At 34.9% G+C, this 16,441-nt stretch overlaps 1 protein-coding gene across 5 annotated transcripts in view; it reads left to right on the forward strand.

Annotated features, from left to right (window-relative positions):
- Nucleotides 1-16,441, forward strand: part of STXBP5L (syntaxin binding protein 5L) — a 507,599-nt gene that overhangs the window by 344,290 nt on the left and 146,868 nt on the right. For all 5 annotated transcript variants that reach the window (XM_516678.8, XM_024355609.3, XM_024355610.3 and 2 more), the window contains 3 exons: nt 551-768; nt 2,818-2,990; nt 4,701-4,826. In XM_516678.8, coding sequence (XP_516678.3) covers nt 551-768; nt 2,818-2,990; nt 4,701-4,826 — 517 coding nt within the window. The remainder of the gene's footprint in view (nt 1-550; nt 769-2,817; nt 2,991-4,700; nt 4,827-16,441) is intronic.

Below are 16,441 nucleotides of genomic sequence, written 5' to 3' on the forward strand. Positions count from 1 at the left end.
GAAAAGATCCCTTCTCAAATAGTTACAGATTCTTGGACTCCCAATATTGCTAACTGGTAAATTACAATGTTTCTTATCTGAAGGAGTGTCTAAAAATTTGTTGAGAGTAGTAAACCCTCTAGGAATACCATCAACCTCTCACCTAACAATCAAAGGGGAAAACTGAGATAAAGAATAGAGGAGTCTCCGCTAGGGAAGAATTATTTTCAGTATTCCCATTTTAGACTTTCTGTGCCCCAATATTTTTATCAATAAATAATGATAAAAATACTTCCTTCATGAGACTTTTCTGAGAATGACACAAGAAAGCAACTATATATTCCTTGGTATGTAGTATATATTCAAGGAATGTTTATTTTTTCCCTGTAGTCTCCCTCTAGCTGCTGTACTGATATGAAAGCGTGGCATTGAATGCTTTACTGGTTAAAATGTAATTCACTTTGTCTACTTAGGTTTACTTTTGTTGTTTAACAAATATATTGGAAAAGCTTTAATAACATCTAAGAATTAAGTTTAAATTAGAAGATAACTGTGCTTCGATGTCTTATAGTAACTCTGCAGATGCTGTACAAACTAAAAACTTCAAAAGTGTTTGAAAAACAGAAGGTAGGAGAAGGAAAACAAACATGTGAAATTGTAGAGGAAGACCCATTTGCCATTCAGATGATTTACTGGTGTCCAGAGAGCAGAATATTCTGTGTATCAGGAGTCTCTGCATATGTCATAATTTATAAATTCAGCAGACATGAAATTACAACAGAAATAGTGGTAAGTTATTTAAAATTTAACTTTCACTTTTACAGTTATTAAAAGAAAGCTATTATCATAGAGTTGACTACTACTTGGTATGGTTTCCATGAAGTGTGCAGTATGTGGCTAGTAATACAATTCACAGAATTTTAAATTATTATTGTTACTTACTATAACATATTAATAAATGGTTTGGCCTAAAAGGCCAAAACAATTCTCTATCAAAACTTGGTATTTTTTTCAATGTCAAAACAAGCTTAGTATTTTAAGTTAATCTTGTTACAAATTAAACATGTTACAGTTTTCTCACTTTTCTCTTTGATGTTACGTGAGTTGCATCTACCTGGCCGAAATAAGTCAACTCTACAACATGATGTTTTGAACTATGTATATATTGTGGAATATACACCTATATATTCTTCTATATATACTAATAAAATGTATAGGTTTTATACATATAGTTATTGATTTATTTTTGTATAAAAATCAAATTAATGCAGGCTTTGTTCTATACTTTTATTAATTTTTAAGTTTATCTGATTTGTATTTTCTCATCAACTGTTTGACATAAATGATTATTTCTCAGCTACAATAAGGTTATTTTTAATGATTTTCTATGTAGCAACATTTTTATGGGGCAGATCTAATTATGGGGCAACCTCACCTAATCTTAATTTTTAAATCAATGAAATACTCTGCTTATTCAAAAGAATAATGATTTTATGGGATAAATTAATTCTAAATGAAGCCACCTATAAACAACTGTCCTTCTCTACCTTGCCCCTTTTACCAGAATATAAAGATTATTTACTATAGGCCTGGATATAAGTGTTTTTACCTCAACAGCTAAAATTAATATCACCCTTTTATTGTATAGTAGCTGAAAGCTAAGGCTTTGGAGTCAGATAAACCTAGGTTTTAATTCTGGCTTTCCCATTAAATATCTGTGTGACTCTGAACAAGCCATAAGTCAGTAGTAGAATGTAGCTATGATTCAGTTTCATCACATGTACAATTCCCTGTGTAAATAAAATGGGAAAATGGAAAATAAAAATAAACTTGGAATATAAATACCAATTTCATAGTGTTCTTGTGATGATTATATAAAGACATTATAATAGTGTCCTTACTGTAGTAAGCACTCAATAATTGGTAACTGTATTGTCACCACCAGAGGTTTTTCTGTAGTTTAAAATAATTATGACAATAATTTTGGTGATATTCCCATAATGACATTTTTGTAAGTAATTGTTTTCAATCTTAAAAATGCTCATTTTTACATTATAAGGCAAATATGTGTTATAAAATCAGTTCTAATTAAATCATTTAATGCATTTTATGCATTCATAAAGGATTTAGTTTTAAAACTTTTTTAGTTTAATAAAGGTTTTTAGGTCACCTTTTTATTCCTATGTAAATTATTATATGTTTTTTATCAAGTAATTCTGATCTGCTAATTAGATTAAACAAAAGCCAAGGTAATGAAATAAACAACCAAAAATATGGAATTTCGTTTGGAAAATTTTTAGTGAATTAATGCAAAGTTAAAATGCAATGAAAGTTTTTTATACTAAAAGGCTTTAAACAAGTAATTTTTTCATACACACACAAACATACACACTACACACACATATACACGTTTGTGTGTGTATATGAAAAAAGTTTAATTTCTTTCATTGGAATAATCATAATCAACTTCTCCTTTTATTTTATCATATATCAAATTGTAATATATAAATTGTAATTTATACTATATCTTAAAGTATATTTATTATATAAAAACTTTATCTTCACTGAGGTATTTTTCTTTTAATTCTGAAGTTTAAAAATTTACATTTTTTGTGATTGCCATTGAATATTCCATATAATTAACTATTTGATTTAGTATGAGATACTTCTCAACTTTCCTGTAAATAGTATTGAACTTATTAATTTGAAAAAAACTGTGTGAATGATTCCTAAAAAGTTATCAGGTATTTTAATGTGATTATTTATTATGACTTAGATTAAATTAAAACGATGATTATTATTGTGACTTAAATTAAATTTAAACTTGATTTTTTTAAGTCATTAGAGGTACGACTTCAGTATGATGTTGAAGATATTATTACCCCTGAACCAGAAACAAGTCCTCCGTTTCCAGATCTCTCAGCCCAGCTTCCTTCTTCAAGGAGTCTTTCTGGGAGCACTAACACTGTTGCTAGTGAAGGAGTAACAAAGGACAGTATTCCATGCCTCAAGTAAGAGTTTCTACCAAATTTTCAAACAATTTTAGATATTAATCATATGTCTTTGAAACTGTGACAAATGAAATTAATTTTCTCTTATTATCAAGCTATTGTCAGGTGATCTACAATTCTTCAGGGGTTACTCTGGTCTTTTCTTTGAACATCTGTGAAGAGGGCATAATATTTTCACCCTTCATTCACTTATTTATATATTTCCTTCCCAGAAGGACTCTAAAGAAAACATGGCTTTCACAGAATAGGAAGTTTGGCAGGGCAGAAACTTGGTGACATGCCTGATATTTCCAATTGAAAAAGTATGTTTATGGGGTGTGATGGCTCACGCCTGTATTCCCAACACTTTGGGAGGCTGAGGTGGGAGGAATGCTTGAGACTAGGAGTTTGAGACCAGCCTGGGCAACATAGCAAGACCTTGTATCTACAAAAAATTTAAAAATTAACTGGGTGTGATGGTACACACCTGTAGCTCCAGCTACTAGGGAGGCTGAGGCGGGACAATCACTTTAGCTCAGGAGTTTAAGGTTGCAGTGAGCTATGGTCTTGCCACTGCACTCCAGCCTGGGTGACAGTAAGACCCTGTCTCCAAAAAAATAATAATGATAATTTTTTAAAGAAGTATGTTTATGTAATTTCTTTAGCTTTCTTGGAATCAAAAAGAAAACCAAGTTTACTATCTACTACAAGAGTTCTATATTAGAAAAAAGGATTTCTCTCATGATTGCTAGTATATTTCATAATCTTTCTTTTTTAAAACTATTTATGAATAAGCTAAACAAAGATTTGCATCATGTTCAATAAAACCTAAAGTTAACAAAGCCCATAGTAATATTTTATGATTTTAGTAATAGAGTATAAATTACTACTTACTGCTTCTATACCATCAAATCAAATATTTCTAGTGTTAGCTGGCTGGAGAATTAAACCTAAGCAGGGAATTTCTTTGAGCTGCATATCTACATTTGCCACTCAAAAAACTTTAGACAGCTAGTTTTCTCATTTCTTACAAATATGCTTATGGAAAATTTAGAGATAAGATTTTAGGAGCAAAATTCATGCAATTAGCAGATGCTATACTTTTGTAATCATTGATTGTCCTCTCAAAATTTTCTTTTGAAGTACATAAAAAGAAGGAAATATGAGCAAATATTACTGGGAGGAAAATCTACAAAGAGGAAACATCATCATAAAATTTTAGCAAGTGGATATATTTTTTGAAAGTAGCATCAACAGTATTTGATAATTGGTTTGGTGGGAAGTATGAGAGAAAGATATTAGTCAGCTTTAAAGGAAAATAGGAATTCAGATGCTAGATATGTTGAACTCTTACACTGGAGGGTAGGTTAATGGTCATTTGTTTTATTGTTATGCTTTATAACTGATATATATGTAACATATATTACATTAGAAAAATAATTACATAATAAAAATAACTAAAAATAATATTCTCAAAAGAAAAAATTGAAATGATAAAGCGCCAGTTGAAGTTGTGGACCTAACTGGCTGAAAAGCCACATAAAGAAATAACTAAGTAATCATAAGGGACTCAGCGTATTTTGAGAAAGCTAGAAGGCACCATCCATCTGCATGCTGCCTGCAATGCCTGGTGTTGTATATTTCTGTAGCATGATTCTATGTAAATTCTCAAGATAAGTTTGACCATGTTTATTTAAGCTGTATATAATAGGATTGTTTTTGTTCTTAAAGTGTGAAGACACGGCCAGTGCGAATGCCTCCAGGATATCAAGCAGAACTTGTTATTCAATTGGTGTGGGTAGATGGTGAACCTCCACAACAGATTACTAGTCTTGCTGTAAGCTCAGCATATGGAATGTAAGTAATTAAACTTTTTTATGATATGTATTATTTAGCTAATATGTTTGATTTTTTAGATGTTCCTTGCTTAAGTCCTAAAAATGAAAAGAAGCCCTTACCTGGATTTTTATTAGATTAAACAATATATAAGAAAAATAATTTAAATTTACATTATGGTTTTTTGTTCTTTCTTGAAGTCAAACCTGTGATAGTGTTCCCAATTTTGATGTTAGTAGGAGATTGCTAGGATTTTATTACACTTAAACTGTGTTGTTTGTTTTTATATTGTCTTTTTTTCTCTTTATATTTCATTTTGGATACTTTCTTTTGACTTATCCTTTAGAGTTCACTAACTCCCTCTTCAACTGTGTCTGATCTGATGGTAGATCCACCTATGGAGTTCAATTTCAGCTATTTTATTTTTCAGTTCTAGACCTTACATTTGATTATTTTAAAACATCCTGTTCTCTTCCTAAATTATCACTGTATTCTTTATTTCTTTGAACATATTGAATGTATGACTTTAAAATGTGTTACTTTAAATATGTGTTTGATACTTCCATATTTGGTATCTAGTCTATTACATTTCTTAGTTTTGGGTCACATTATATTATGTTCATGTATGCCAGTTTGTATGGTTTTTTTATTAGTTGTTCCTGGTTTTTTTTTAATTGAGAAATGAACATTATAATTTGAGGTTCTAGATGATACTTTCCTCCAGAAAGTATCTACATTTCCTCTGGCAGTCTAGGTTAAAAAACTATTGAAGGGTCAGAACAACATAATTCAAGCAGACATCAGGTCTTTGAAAGTTGAATTTTATTCCCATTAAAGCCTAATTTAATTTCAGTTAATCCTTATTTCTAGGTTGTAGCCCTCCACAGAGGTTGTGTCAAACTATACTCCCACCACCAATGTTTAGAATGTCTACTTTCCTACAACCTTTCTAACTACAATGTATAATCAAACTTTCCATCCTGGTCAGTTTGTTAAGTAAAGAGTAGTATGTTATTATAATATCAGTAAAATTTTCGTATATCTTAAGTGAAATTGAACATCTTTTCCTGTTTTGTGACATTCTGTTTCTATTCTTTGTCCATTTGTCTGTAAAGTTGTTGGCCTTCATAGAGATTTGTGAAAACTGTTTGCATATTAGGGAAGTTAGCTTTCTCTATAGTGTAATTTGCAATGATCTTCCCTGCTTTTGTTTGCTTTATGACTTTGTTTAAGATGGTTTTTACTTTAAAGAATTTTTTGCAATTCTATTTTTTGTTATCTTTTATGGCTCTGAATTTGTGTCTTATTTAAAAAGTCCTTCCTCACTTCAAGATAATAATAAAAATTAATAAAAACAAAAAAATTATGTTCTCTCTAATATGCTTTTTTTCTTTTATATGTTTAAATCTTTGATCTGTCTGGAATTTTTTTAAGTATAAGATATGAAGTAAGTATTAAACTATATTTTTTCCTGATGGCTAAGAATTGTGCCAATACTGTTTCCTGAATACTTCATCTTTCTATGCTTATTTGGAATCAACTTTTATCAAATAATACATTACCTTATATATTTCACTTTTATTTCTGTACTTCCTAAGCTGAGTCTTATAAGCTCCAAGAGAATGCCTTGAAACCATCAGTAAGGAGTCCATGGAAAAAAGTCTTATCTTTGAGTACCTGGAATTTTCTTCAGGGGGATGTGGAGGATATATGTGAACATAGAGTATTGGGTGCTTGCTTCTTTACTAGAATATTATTTGATGGGAAAGCTGGCAACCACAGTTGATGGATGATGGGAGAGAAGGAATGGACTGTGGGATAGCCTACTGTTTCATTATTTGATACGGTAAGAATATATGATTATTCTCTAGCCCAAGTAATTACTGTGAAAGATAGTTGAGCTCAAGCCATCTTCTGAGTTCACTTCTCTAGAGTTTGGCCTGTAAAGACAAGGGGACTTCAGAATTCAGAGACTATGAAGATGTGTCACCTGGTTCAGAAGCTGAAGTTTGTTAGAATAGATCAGATAAAAAACACATTTCCCTTATAAGGGAACTGTGGAGGTGAAAGTTATTACAGAGCTTCTGAATAACTGACACTTGTATGAAAATGACAGCTTGGACATCTATCTCATAGAGAGCCTCCACTGCAAAAATCCTAGTTCATGTGGCTACTAGAGTAAATTCCACCAAGTTTTAAAGAAATAAATTTTACAAGTATTACTTTAAATGTTCCTGAGAATTATTAAAGATGAAATCATGTTCATCTCATTTTATGGCCAACATAACTCACTGCAAAAACTTGAAAAGGGTATTACAAAAAGAGAAAGTTGTAAGTCTATATCATTTATGAACATGGATTTAAAATCCCAACCAAAATATAGATAAATCTAGCAATTAAAAAAGATAACATATCATAACCAAGTTTGGTTTACACCAGGAATTCGAAGTTTTTAAACATTTTAAATTAATCAGTGTAGTTCATCACATTAGCAAATAAACCAGAAAAACCACATGATGGTCTGGTCAGGAATGCAAAAAACAAAAACATCTGATAAAATTAAATATCCATTTGTGACTTCAAAAGAAACTAATAGCTAAAATGGAAGGAATTTTTCTTAATCTGATACATTTTAGCAAATATGCTCTATGGTGAAATGTTAGAGACTTTGTCTTTGAGGAAAAAATAAGAGAAGTTTCTTAGTCCATTTGGGCTGCTTAACAAAATATCTTACAAATTGGTAATTTGTAACAACCAAGATTTATTGCTCACAGTTCTGGAGGCTAGAAAGTCCAAAATCAAGGTCTCAGGAGATTCAGTGTCTGTCTCTCTGCTTTGCTTTCTGCTTCAAATATAGCACCTTCTAGCTTTGTTTGCGCTTGGCAGAAGGAGTGAACAAACTCCCTCAGAATTCTTTTATGAGAAAATGAATTCCATTCATAATGGCGGAATCCTCCCAAAGACCTTCCCAAGGCCCCAACTCTTAATACCATCACCTTGAGGATTAGATGGTCTGAATTTGGGGAAACACAAAAATTCAGACAATAACATTGTGACCTTGCTTCCCAAAATTTATGTCTTTCTCATATGCAAAATACATTCTTTTGATTCTAATAGCTCCAAAAGTCTTAAAACATTTTAGCATTAACTCAAAAGTTTAACGTTCAAAGTCTCATCAAAATATCATCTGGGCTGGATGTAGTGGCTTACGCCTGTAATCCCAGCACTTTGGGAGGCCAAGGCAGGTGGATCACCTGAGGTCAGGAGTTTGAGACCAGCCTGGCAAACATGGTGAAACCCCATCTCTACTAACATTGTAAAAATTAGCTGTGCGTGATGGCACGTGCCTGTAATCCCAGCTACTAGGGATACTGAGAATCGCTTGAATCCAGGAGGCAGAGGTTGCAGTGAATTGAGATTCTGCCATTGCACTCCAGCCTGGGTGACAGGGTGAAACTCCATCTCAAAAAAAAAAAGTCACCTGAATCATATATGGGTGAGACTCAAGGTATGATTCATTCTGAGGCAGGATTCTTCTCCAACTGTTACCTTATGAAATCAAACAAGTTATATGTTTCCAAAATACAATGGTGGGATCAGCACAAGGTAAACATACCCATTCTAAAAGGAAGAATTAGGAAAAAAGAAAGGGATAATAGCTCCAAAGTAAGTCCCATAAAACTCCCATCTCCCTGGGACAGAGCACCTGGGGGAAGGGGTGGCTGTGGGCACAGCTTCAGCAGACTTAAATGTTCCTGCCTGCTGGCTCTGAAGAGAGAAGTGGATCTCCCAGCACAGCGCTTGAGCTCTGCTAAGGGACAGACTGCCTCCTTAAGTGGATCCTTGACCCATGTGCCTCCTGACTGGGAGACACTAGCCGGCATGGGTCGACAGACACCTCATACAGGAGAGCTCTGGCTGGCATCTGGAGGGTGTCCCTCTGGGACAAATCTTCCAAGGAAGGAACAGGCAGCAATCTTTGTTGTTCTGCAGCCTCCACTAGTGATACCCAGGCAAACAGGTTCTGGAGTGGACCACCCAGCAAACTCCAGCAGACCTGCAGCAGAGGGTCCTGACTATTAAAAGGAAAACTAACAAACAGAAAAAAATAGCATCAACATCAACAAAAAGGACATTCACACAAAAACCCCATCTGAAGTTCACCAACATCAAAGACCAAAAGTAGATGAATCCACGAACATGAGGAAAAACCAGCACAAAACGATGAAAATTCCAAAAACAAGAAAGCCTCTTCTCCTCTAAATCATCACAATTCCTCACCAGCAAGGGAACAAAACTGAATGGAGAATGAGTTTGACGAATTGACAGAAGTAGGCTTCAGAAGGCAGGTAATAACAAACTCCTCTGAGCTAAAGGAGCATGTTCTAACCCAATGCAGGGAAGCTAAGAACCTTGAGAAAAGGTTAGAGGAACAGCTAAGTAGGATAACCAGTTTAGAGAAGAAGATAAATGACCTGATGGAGCTGAAAAATATAGCACGTGAAACATACACAAGTATAAATAGCCAAATTGATCAAGTAGAAGAAAGGATATCAGAGATTGAAGATCAACTTAATGAAATAAAGCGTGAAGAAAGGATTAGAGCAAAAAGAATGAAAAGGAATGAACAAAGCCTCCAAGAAATATGGGACTATGTGAAAAGACCAAACCTATGTTTGATTGGTGTACCTGAAAGTAACAGGGAGAAGGGAACAAAGCTGGGAAACACTCTTCAGGATATTATCCAGGAGAACTTCCCCAACCTAGCAAGACAGGCAACATTCAAATTCAGGAAATACAGAGAATATCACAAAGATACTCCTTGAGAAACCACAAGACACATACTTGTCAGATTCACCAAGGTTGAAATGAAGGAAAACATGTTAAGGGCAGCCAGAGAGAAAGGTCAGGTTACCCACAAGGGAAAGCCCATCAGACTAACAGAGGATCTCTCTGCAGAAACCTTACAAGCCAGAAGAGAGTAGGGGCCAATATTCAACACTCTTAAAGAAAAGAATTTTCAACTCAGAATTTCATATCCAGCCAAACTAAGCTTCATAAGCAAAGGAGAAATAAAATCCTTTACAGACAAGCAAATGCTGAGAGATTTTGTCCCCACCAGGCCTGCCTTACAAGAGCTCCTGAGGAAAGTTGAGGCAGATTCTTCTCCAACTGTGAGCTTATGAAATCAAACAAGTTATGTTTCCAAAATACAATGGTGACATCAGCACAAAGTAAACATACCCATTCTAAAGGAAGAATTAGGAAAAAAGAAAGGGGAAATAACTCCAAAGTAAGTCCCATAAAACTCCCATGGAGTTTTGGAAAGAAAAAACCGGTACTAGCCACTGCAAAAACACACCAAATTGTAAAGACCATCGACACTAAGAAGAAACTGCCATCAACTAACAGGCAAAATAACCAGCTAGCGTCATAATGACAGGATCAAATTTACACATAACAATATTAACCTTAAATGTAAATGGGCTAAATGCCCCAATTAAAAGACACAGACTGGCAAATTGGATAAAAAGTCAAGACCCATTGGTGTGCTATATTCAGGAGACCCATCGTATGTGCAAAGACACACATAGGCTCAAAATAAAGGGATGGAGGAATGTTTACCAAGCTAATGGAAAGCACACACACAAAAAAAGATTGCAATCTTAGTCTCTGATAAAACAGACCTTAAACAACCAAAGATCAAAAAAGACAAACAAGGGCATTACATAATAGTAAAGGGATCAATGTAGCAAGAAGAGCTAACTATATATATGCACCCAATACAGAAGTACCCAGATTCATAAAGCAAGTTCTTAGAGACAGACAAAGAAACTCAGACTCCCACACAATAATAGGGAGACTTTTACACCCCACTGTCAATATTAGACAAATCAACAAGACAGAAAATTAATAAGGATATTCTGGACTTGAACTCAGCTCTGGAACAAGTGGACCTAATAAACATCTACAGAACTCTCCACCCCACATCAACGAATATACATTATTCTCAGCACCACAATGCACTTATTCTAAAATTGACCACATAATTGGAAGTAAAACACTCCTCAGCAAATGCAAAAGAACGGAAATCATAATAAACAGTCTCTCAGACCACAGTGCAATCAAATTAGAACTCAAGATTAAGAAACTCACTCAAAACCATGCAACTACATGGAAACTGAACAACCTTTTCCTAAATGACTACTGGGTAAGTAATGAAATTAACGCAGAAATAAATAAGTTCTTTGAAACCAATGAGAACAGACACAACGTACCAGAATCTCTGGGACACAGCTAAAGCAGTGTTTAGAGGGACATTTACAGCACTAAATGCTTACAAGAGAAAGCAGGAAAGATCTAAAATTGACACCCTAATATCACAATAAAAAGAGCTAGAGAAGCAAGAGCAAAAATATTCAAAAGCTAGCAGAAGAAAAGAAATAACTAAAATCGGAGCAGAACTGAAGGTGATAGAGACATGAAAAACCCTTCAGAAAATCAATGAATCCAGGAGCTGGTTTTTTGAAAAGATTAACAAAATAAATAGACCACTAGCCAGATGAATAAAGAAGAAAAGATAGAAGAATCAAACAGGAACAACAAAAAATGATAAAGGGGATATCACCTCTAATCCCACAGAAATACAAACTACCATCAGAGAATACTATAAACTAGTATTTCTAGTTTATAATAAACTAGAAAATCTAGAAGAAATGGATAAATTCCTGGACTCATATACCCGCGCAAGACTAAACCAGGAAAAAGTCAAATCCCTGAACAGACCAATAACAAGTTCTAAAATTGAGGCAGTAATTAATAGCCTACCAACCAAAAAATGTCCAGGAGCAGGTGGATTCACAGCCGAATTCTACCAGAGGTACAAAGAGGAGCTGGTACCATTTCTTCTGAAACTATTCAAAACAATAGAAAAAGAGGGACTCCTCCTTAACTCATTTTATGTGGCCAGCATCACCCTGATACCAAAACCTGGCAGAGACACAACAAAAAAAGAAAATGTCAGACCAATATCCCTGATGAACATCGATGCGAAAATCCTCAATAAAATACGGGCAAACCGAATCCCGCAGGACATCAAAAAGCTTATCCACCACTATCAAGTTGGCCTCATACCTGGGATGCAAGGTTGCTTCAACATGTGCAAATCAATAAATGTAATCCATCACATAAACAGAACCAATGACAACCACTTGATTATCTCAATAGATGTAGAAAAGACCTTTGATAAAATTCAACACTCCTTCAGGCTAAAAACTCTCAATAAACTAGTAATTGATGGAACATATCTCAAAATAATAAGAGCTATTTATGAGAAACCCACAGCCAATATCATACTCAATAGGCAAAAGCTGGAAGCATTCCCTTTGAAAACTGGAACAAGATAAGGATGCGGTCTCTCACCACTCCTGTTCAACATTAATATTGGAAGTTCTGGCCAGGGCAATCAGGCAAGAGAAAGAAATAAAGGGTATTCAAATAAAAAGGGAGGAAGTCAAATTGTCTCTGTTTGCAGATGACATGATTGTATATTTAGAAAACCCCATCGTCTCAGCCCCAAATCTCCTTAAGCTGATAAGCAACTTCAACAAAGTGGCAGGTTACAAAATCAGTGTGCAAAAATCACTACAATTCCTATACAACAACAACAGACAGAGAGTGAACTCTCATTCACAGTTGCTACAAAGAGAATAAAATATCTAGGAGTACCACTTAGAAGGGATGTGAAGGACCTCTTCAAGGAGAACTACAAACCACTGCCCAAGGAAATAAGAGAGGACACAAACAGATGGAAAAACATTCCATGCTCATAGATTCAATGCTATCCCCATCAAGCTACCATTGACTTTCTTCACAAAATTATAAAAAAGTACTTTAAATTTCATATGGAACCAAAAGAGAGCCCGTATAGTTAAGATAATCCTAAGCAAAAAGAACAAAGCTGGAGGCATCATGCTACCTGACTTCGAACTATACTACAAGGCTACAGTAACCAAAACAGCATAATACTGGTACTAAAACAGATATATAGACCAATGGAACAGAACCAAGTTCTCAGAAATAACACCACACATTTACAACCATCTGATCTTTGACAAACCTGACAAAAACAAGCAATGGTGAAAGAATTCCCTATTTAATAAATGGTGTTGGGAAATCTGGCTAGCCATATGCAGAAAACTGAAATTAGACCCTTTCCTTAGACCTTATACAAAAATTAGCACAAGATGGATTAAAGACTTAAACATAAGACCTGAAACTATAAAAACCCTAGAAGAAAACCTAGGCAATACCATTCAGGACATAGGCATGGGCAAAGACTTCATGACTAAAACATCAAAAGCAATGGTAACACAGCCAAAATTGACAAATGGGATCTAATTAAACTAAAGAGCTTCTGCACAGCAAAAGAAACTATCATCGGAGTGACCAGGCAACCTACACACTGGGTGAAAATTTTTGCAATCTATCCATGTGACAAAGGTCTAATATCTAGAATCTACAAAGAACTCTAACAAATTTACAAGAAAAAAACAACCCCATCAAAAAGTTGGCAAACGATAGGAACAGACACTTCTCAAAAGAAGACATTTATGCAGCCAACAAATATATGAAAAAAAGCTCATCATCACTGGTCATTAGAGAAATGCAAATTAAAATCACAATGAGATATTATCTCACACCAGTTAGAATGGTGATTATTAAAAAGTCAGGAAACAACAGATGCTGGAGAGGATTTGGAGAAATAGGAACACTTTTACACTGTTCGTGGCAGTGTAAATTTGTTCAACCATTGGGGAAGACAGTTGTGGCGATTCCTCAAGGATCTCAAACCAGAAATATTATTTGACCCAGCAATCCCATTACTGGATATATACCCAAAGGATTATAAATCATTCTGCTATAAAGACACATGCACACATATGTTTATTGCAGCACTGTCCACGATAGCAAAGACTTGGAACCAACCGAAATGCCCTTCAATGATAGACTGGATAAAGAAAATGTGGCACATATACACCATGGAATACTATGCAGCCATGAAAATGTATGAGTTCATGTCCTTTGCAAGGACATGGATGAAGCTGGAAACCATTCTCAGCAAACTAACACAGGAACAGAAAACCAAACACCGCATGTTCCCACTCATAAGTGGGAGTTGAGCAATGAGAACACATGGACACAGGGAGGGGAACATCACACACTGGGACCTGTCAGGGGATGGGGTGCTAGGGGAGGGGTAGCATTAGGAGAAGTGCCTAATGTAGATGATGGGTTGATGGGTGCAGCAAACCCCCATGGCACATGTATACCTAGGTAACAAACCTGCACATTCTGTACATGTATCCCAGAACTTAAAGTATAATAAAAAAAGAATAACTGAAAGATATATATTGATTATTACCATATTATATACTTGAATACACATTAAACCGTAATAGATTGATTTCATCTAATGAATGCAAACAAAGCATTTATATATAATAAAAAGGGAAAAGCAGAGAGAGAAAAACCACGGCCACTTTCTAAACAATGAATTTTCTAATTTTTTTTCATTGTGAGATGCTAATGAGTTAGCAGCCGGCCAAAAGACCAGTCAGGGTATTTGCTTTTGGACAGCTGTATGAATCATCAACTAAACTGATTTCATTTATTTCTAGCTTTTCCAAAAGGCTTTAGCTGTTCAGTTTGTCGCACATATATGGAAGACATTTTCTGTATTATTTATGTCATTATCATTTAGTAGTATGCCTGTCTGAATTACACCAGGTCTTTATCATTCTTCTTCTTATAATTTCTCAATTTTACCCTTTTGGTCAAACTCAACCCCCAAGCTGACTGACCATGAGGGCCTCAGTCTCTTTATAGAACAGATTATTAGTTATATAGTACCTCATTACAATGCCTATGTAGCAGCATTTCAGTATCTGGACATTAGACATTAAGGGGGGAAAAAGCATAAGACAATCATGATTATTATAAGAAATATGTGGAAACCACTTGATGTTCTAAATCCTGGTTGGCCGAAGTCTAACTAGGAAAATAATTTTCAAGGATTAATGTGGTTAACTTTAGTTAACTCAGTGGCCTTACTATTCCATTCACTATTAATTGTTTACTCTTTTGAAGAACATATCAAGGGGCAACTGTTAAATCAGAAACTGTGAAGGGTCTAAGATGTTTCCCTCTCAGAAAATAGTAAATTTGTCTGCGACAGTATTATATGTGTGTGTGTATATATATATATATAGACAGAAAATAGTCCTCTGGGTCAGAACAAAGACAGTTTATTAGTGACAGCAAAAGCAGCAGCTTAGTGCAAGATCTTGCATCAGTTCCCTGAGCCCACAGGGGAACATGGTGAGTGGCAGATGGTACTTGCATGTGCAACTGGGTGCATAATAAAAGAGGAACTCCAAGTTTTAAAAACTCACATCTTATGTAGGTCTGCTGGTGAACTGCCCATTTATCTTTACTCTGGAACATAAGCAAATATTCCCTGGGGAAGAAGAGAGGTTTTTTTATCTCTACTACCCTGAAATGTCTCAAAGTAGGGAGATGCCCCTAAGCTTTACTATTCTGGGATGTCTCTTCATACAAACATAACTGTAAATGCCTTCACTAAAAGGACTGTGCAGTACAGTGAAGTACTAATGGAGAATGGTCTACCAATTGTAATGTGACCAGTTGTACATTATTATTTAGGATTAATTGTGCCAGTTTGTTTATATTAGCCTGTGAGATCCTTAGACTTAAGTTGTGTTACTTGCCATTTGAGTCTATGTTTAGAAGTAAATTGCATATCTCACATTTCAGTTTAAGAATTTTTTGCTGGAATAGAATTCTTGTAAGAACCTTTGAAATTCAGTCTTGTTCCCCTTTGGATATGTTGTGATATTGGGCTTTTGATAAAATATGAGTAGTCACTCATATTGAGGGTTTTGCTCTGAACTTGGAAAGATAATATAACAAATTTAAGAACTGAAAACTGGTCTTACTCTTTCAGTGTATGTTTCCTAAGAAGAAGAGCTTTTTTTTTTTACATCATAAGCATAGTGTATTTTTTAAATTAAGAAATTCAACATTGATTCAGGACTATTTTCTACTTCACATACCATATTAAGTTTCTAGATATGTCCCAATAATGTCATTTATATTGTCTATTCACAGAACAGAATCAAATTCAGGATCTTGCATTGCTTTTAGTTTTCATTTCTTCTTAGTCTCCTTTAATCGGGGGCAGTTCTTCAGCATTTTTTTTTTTAGATGGTGTCTCGCTCTATTGCCCAGACTGGAGTACAGTGGCACGATCTCAGCTAACTGCAACCTTCGCCTCCTGGGTTCAGGCAATTCTCATGCCTCAGCCTCCTGAGTAGCTAGGATTACAGGCATGCACCACCACACCCAGCTAATTTTTGTATTTTTAGTAGAGATGGTGTTTTGCCACGTTGACCAGGCTGGCCTTGAACTCCTGACCTCATGTGATCCGCCCACCTAGGCCTCCCAAAGTGCAGAGATTACAGGCGTGAGCCACTGTGCCTGACCCAGCATTTATTTTTTAACCTTCATATTTTTAGAATACAGCCAATTATATTGTTAACTGTACCTCAGCTGAG

This window comes from Pan troglodytes, chromosome 2, assembly GCF_028858775.2.
Source record: "Pan troglodytes isolate AG18354 chromosome 2, NHGRI_mPanTro3-v2.0_pri, whole genome shotgun sequence".
Classification (NCBI taxonomy): domain Eukaryota; kingdom Metazoa; phylum Chordata; class Mammalia; order Primates; family Hominidae; genus Pan; species Pan troglodytes.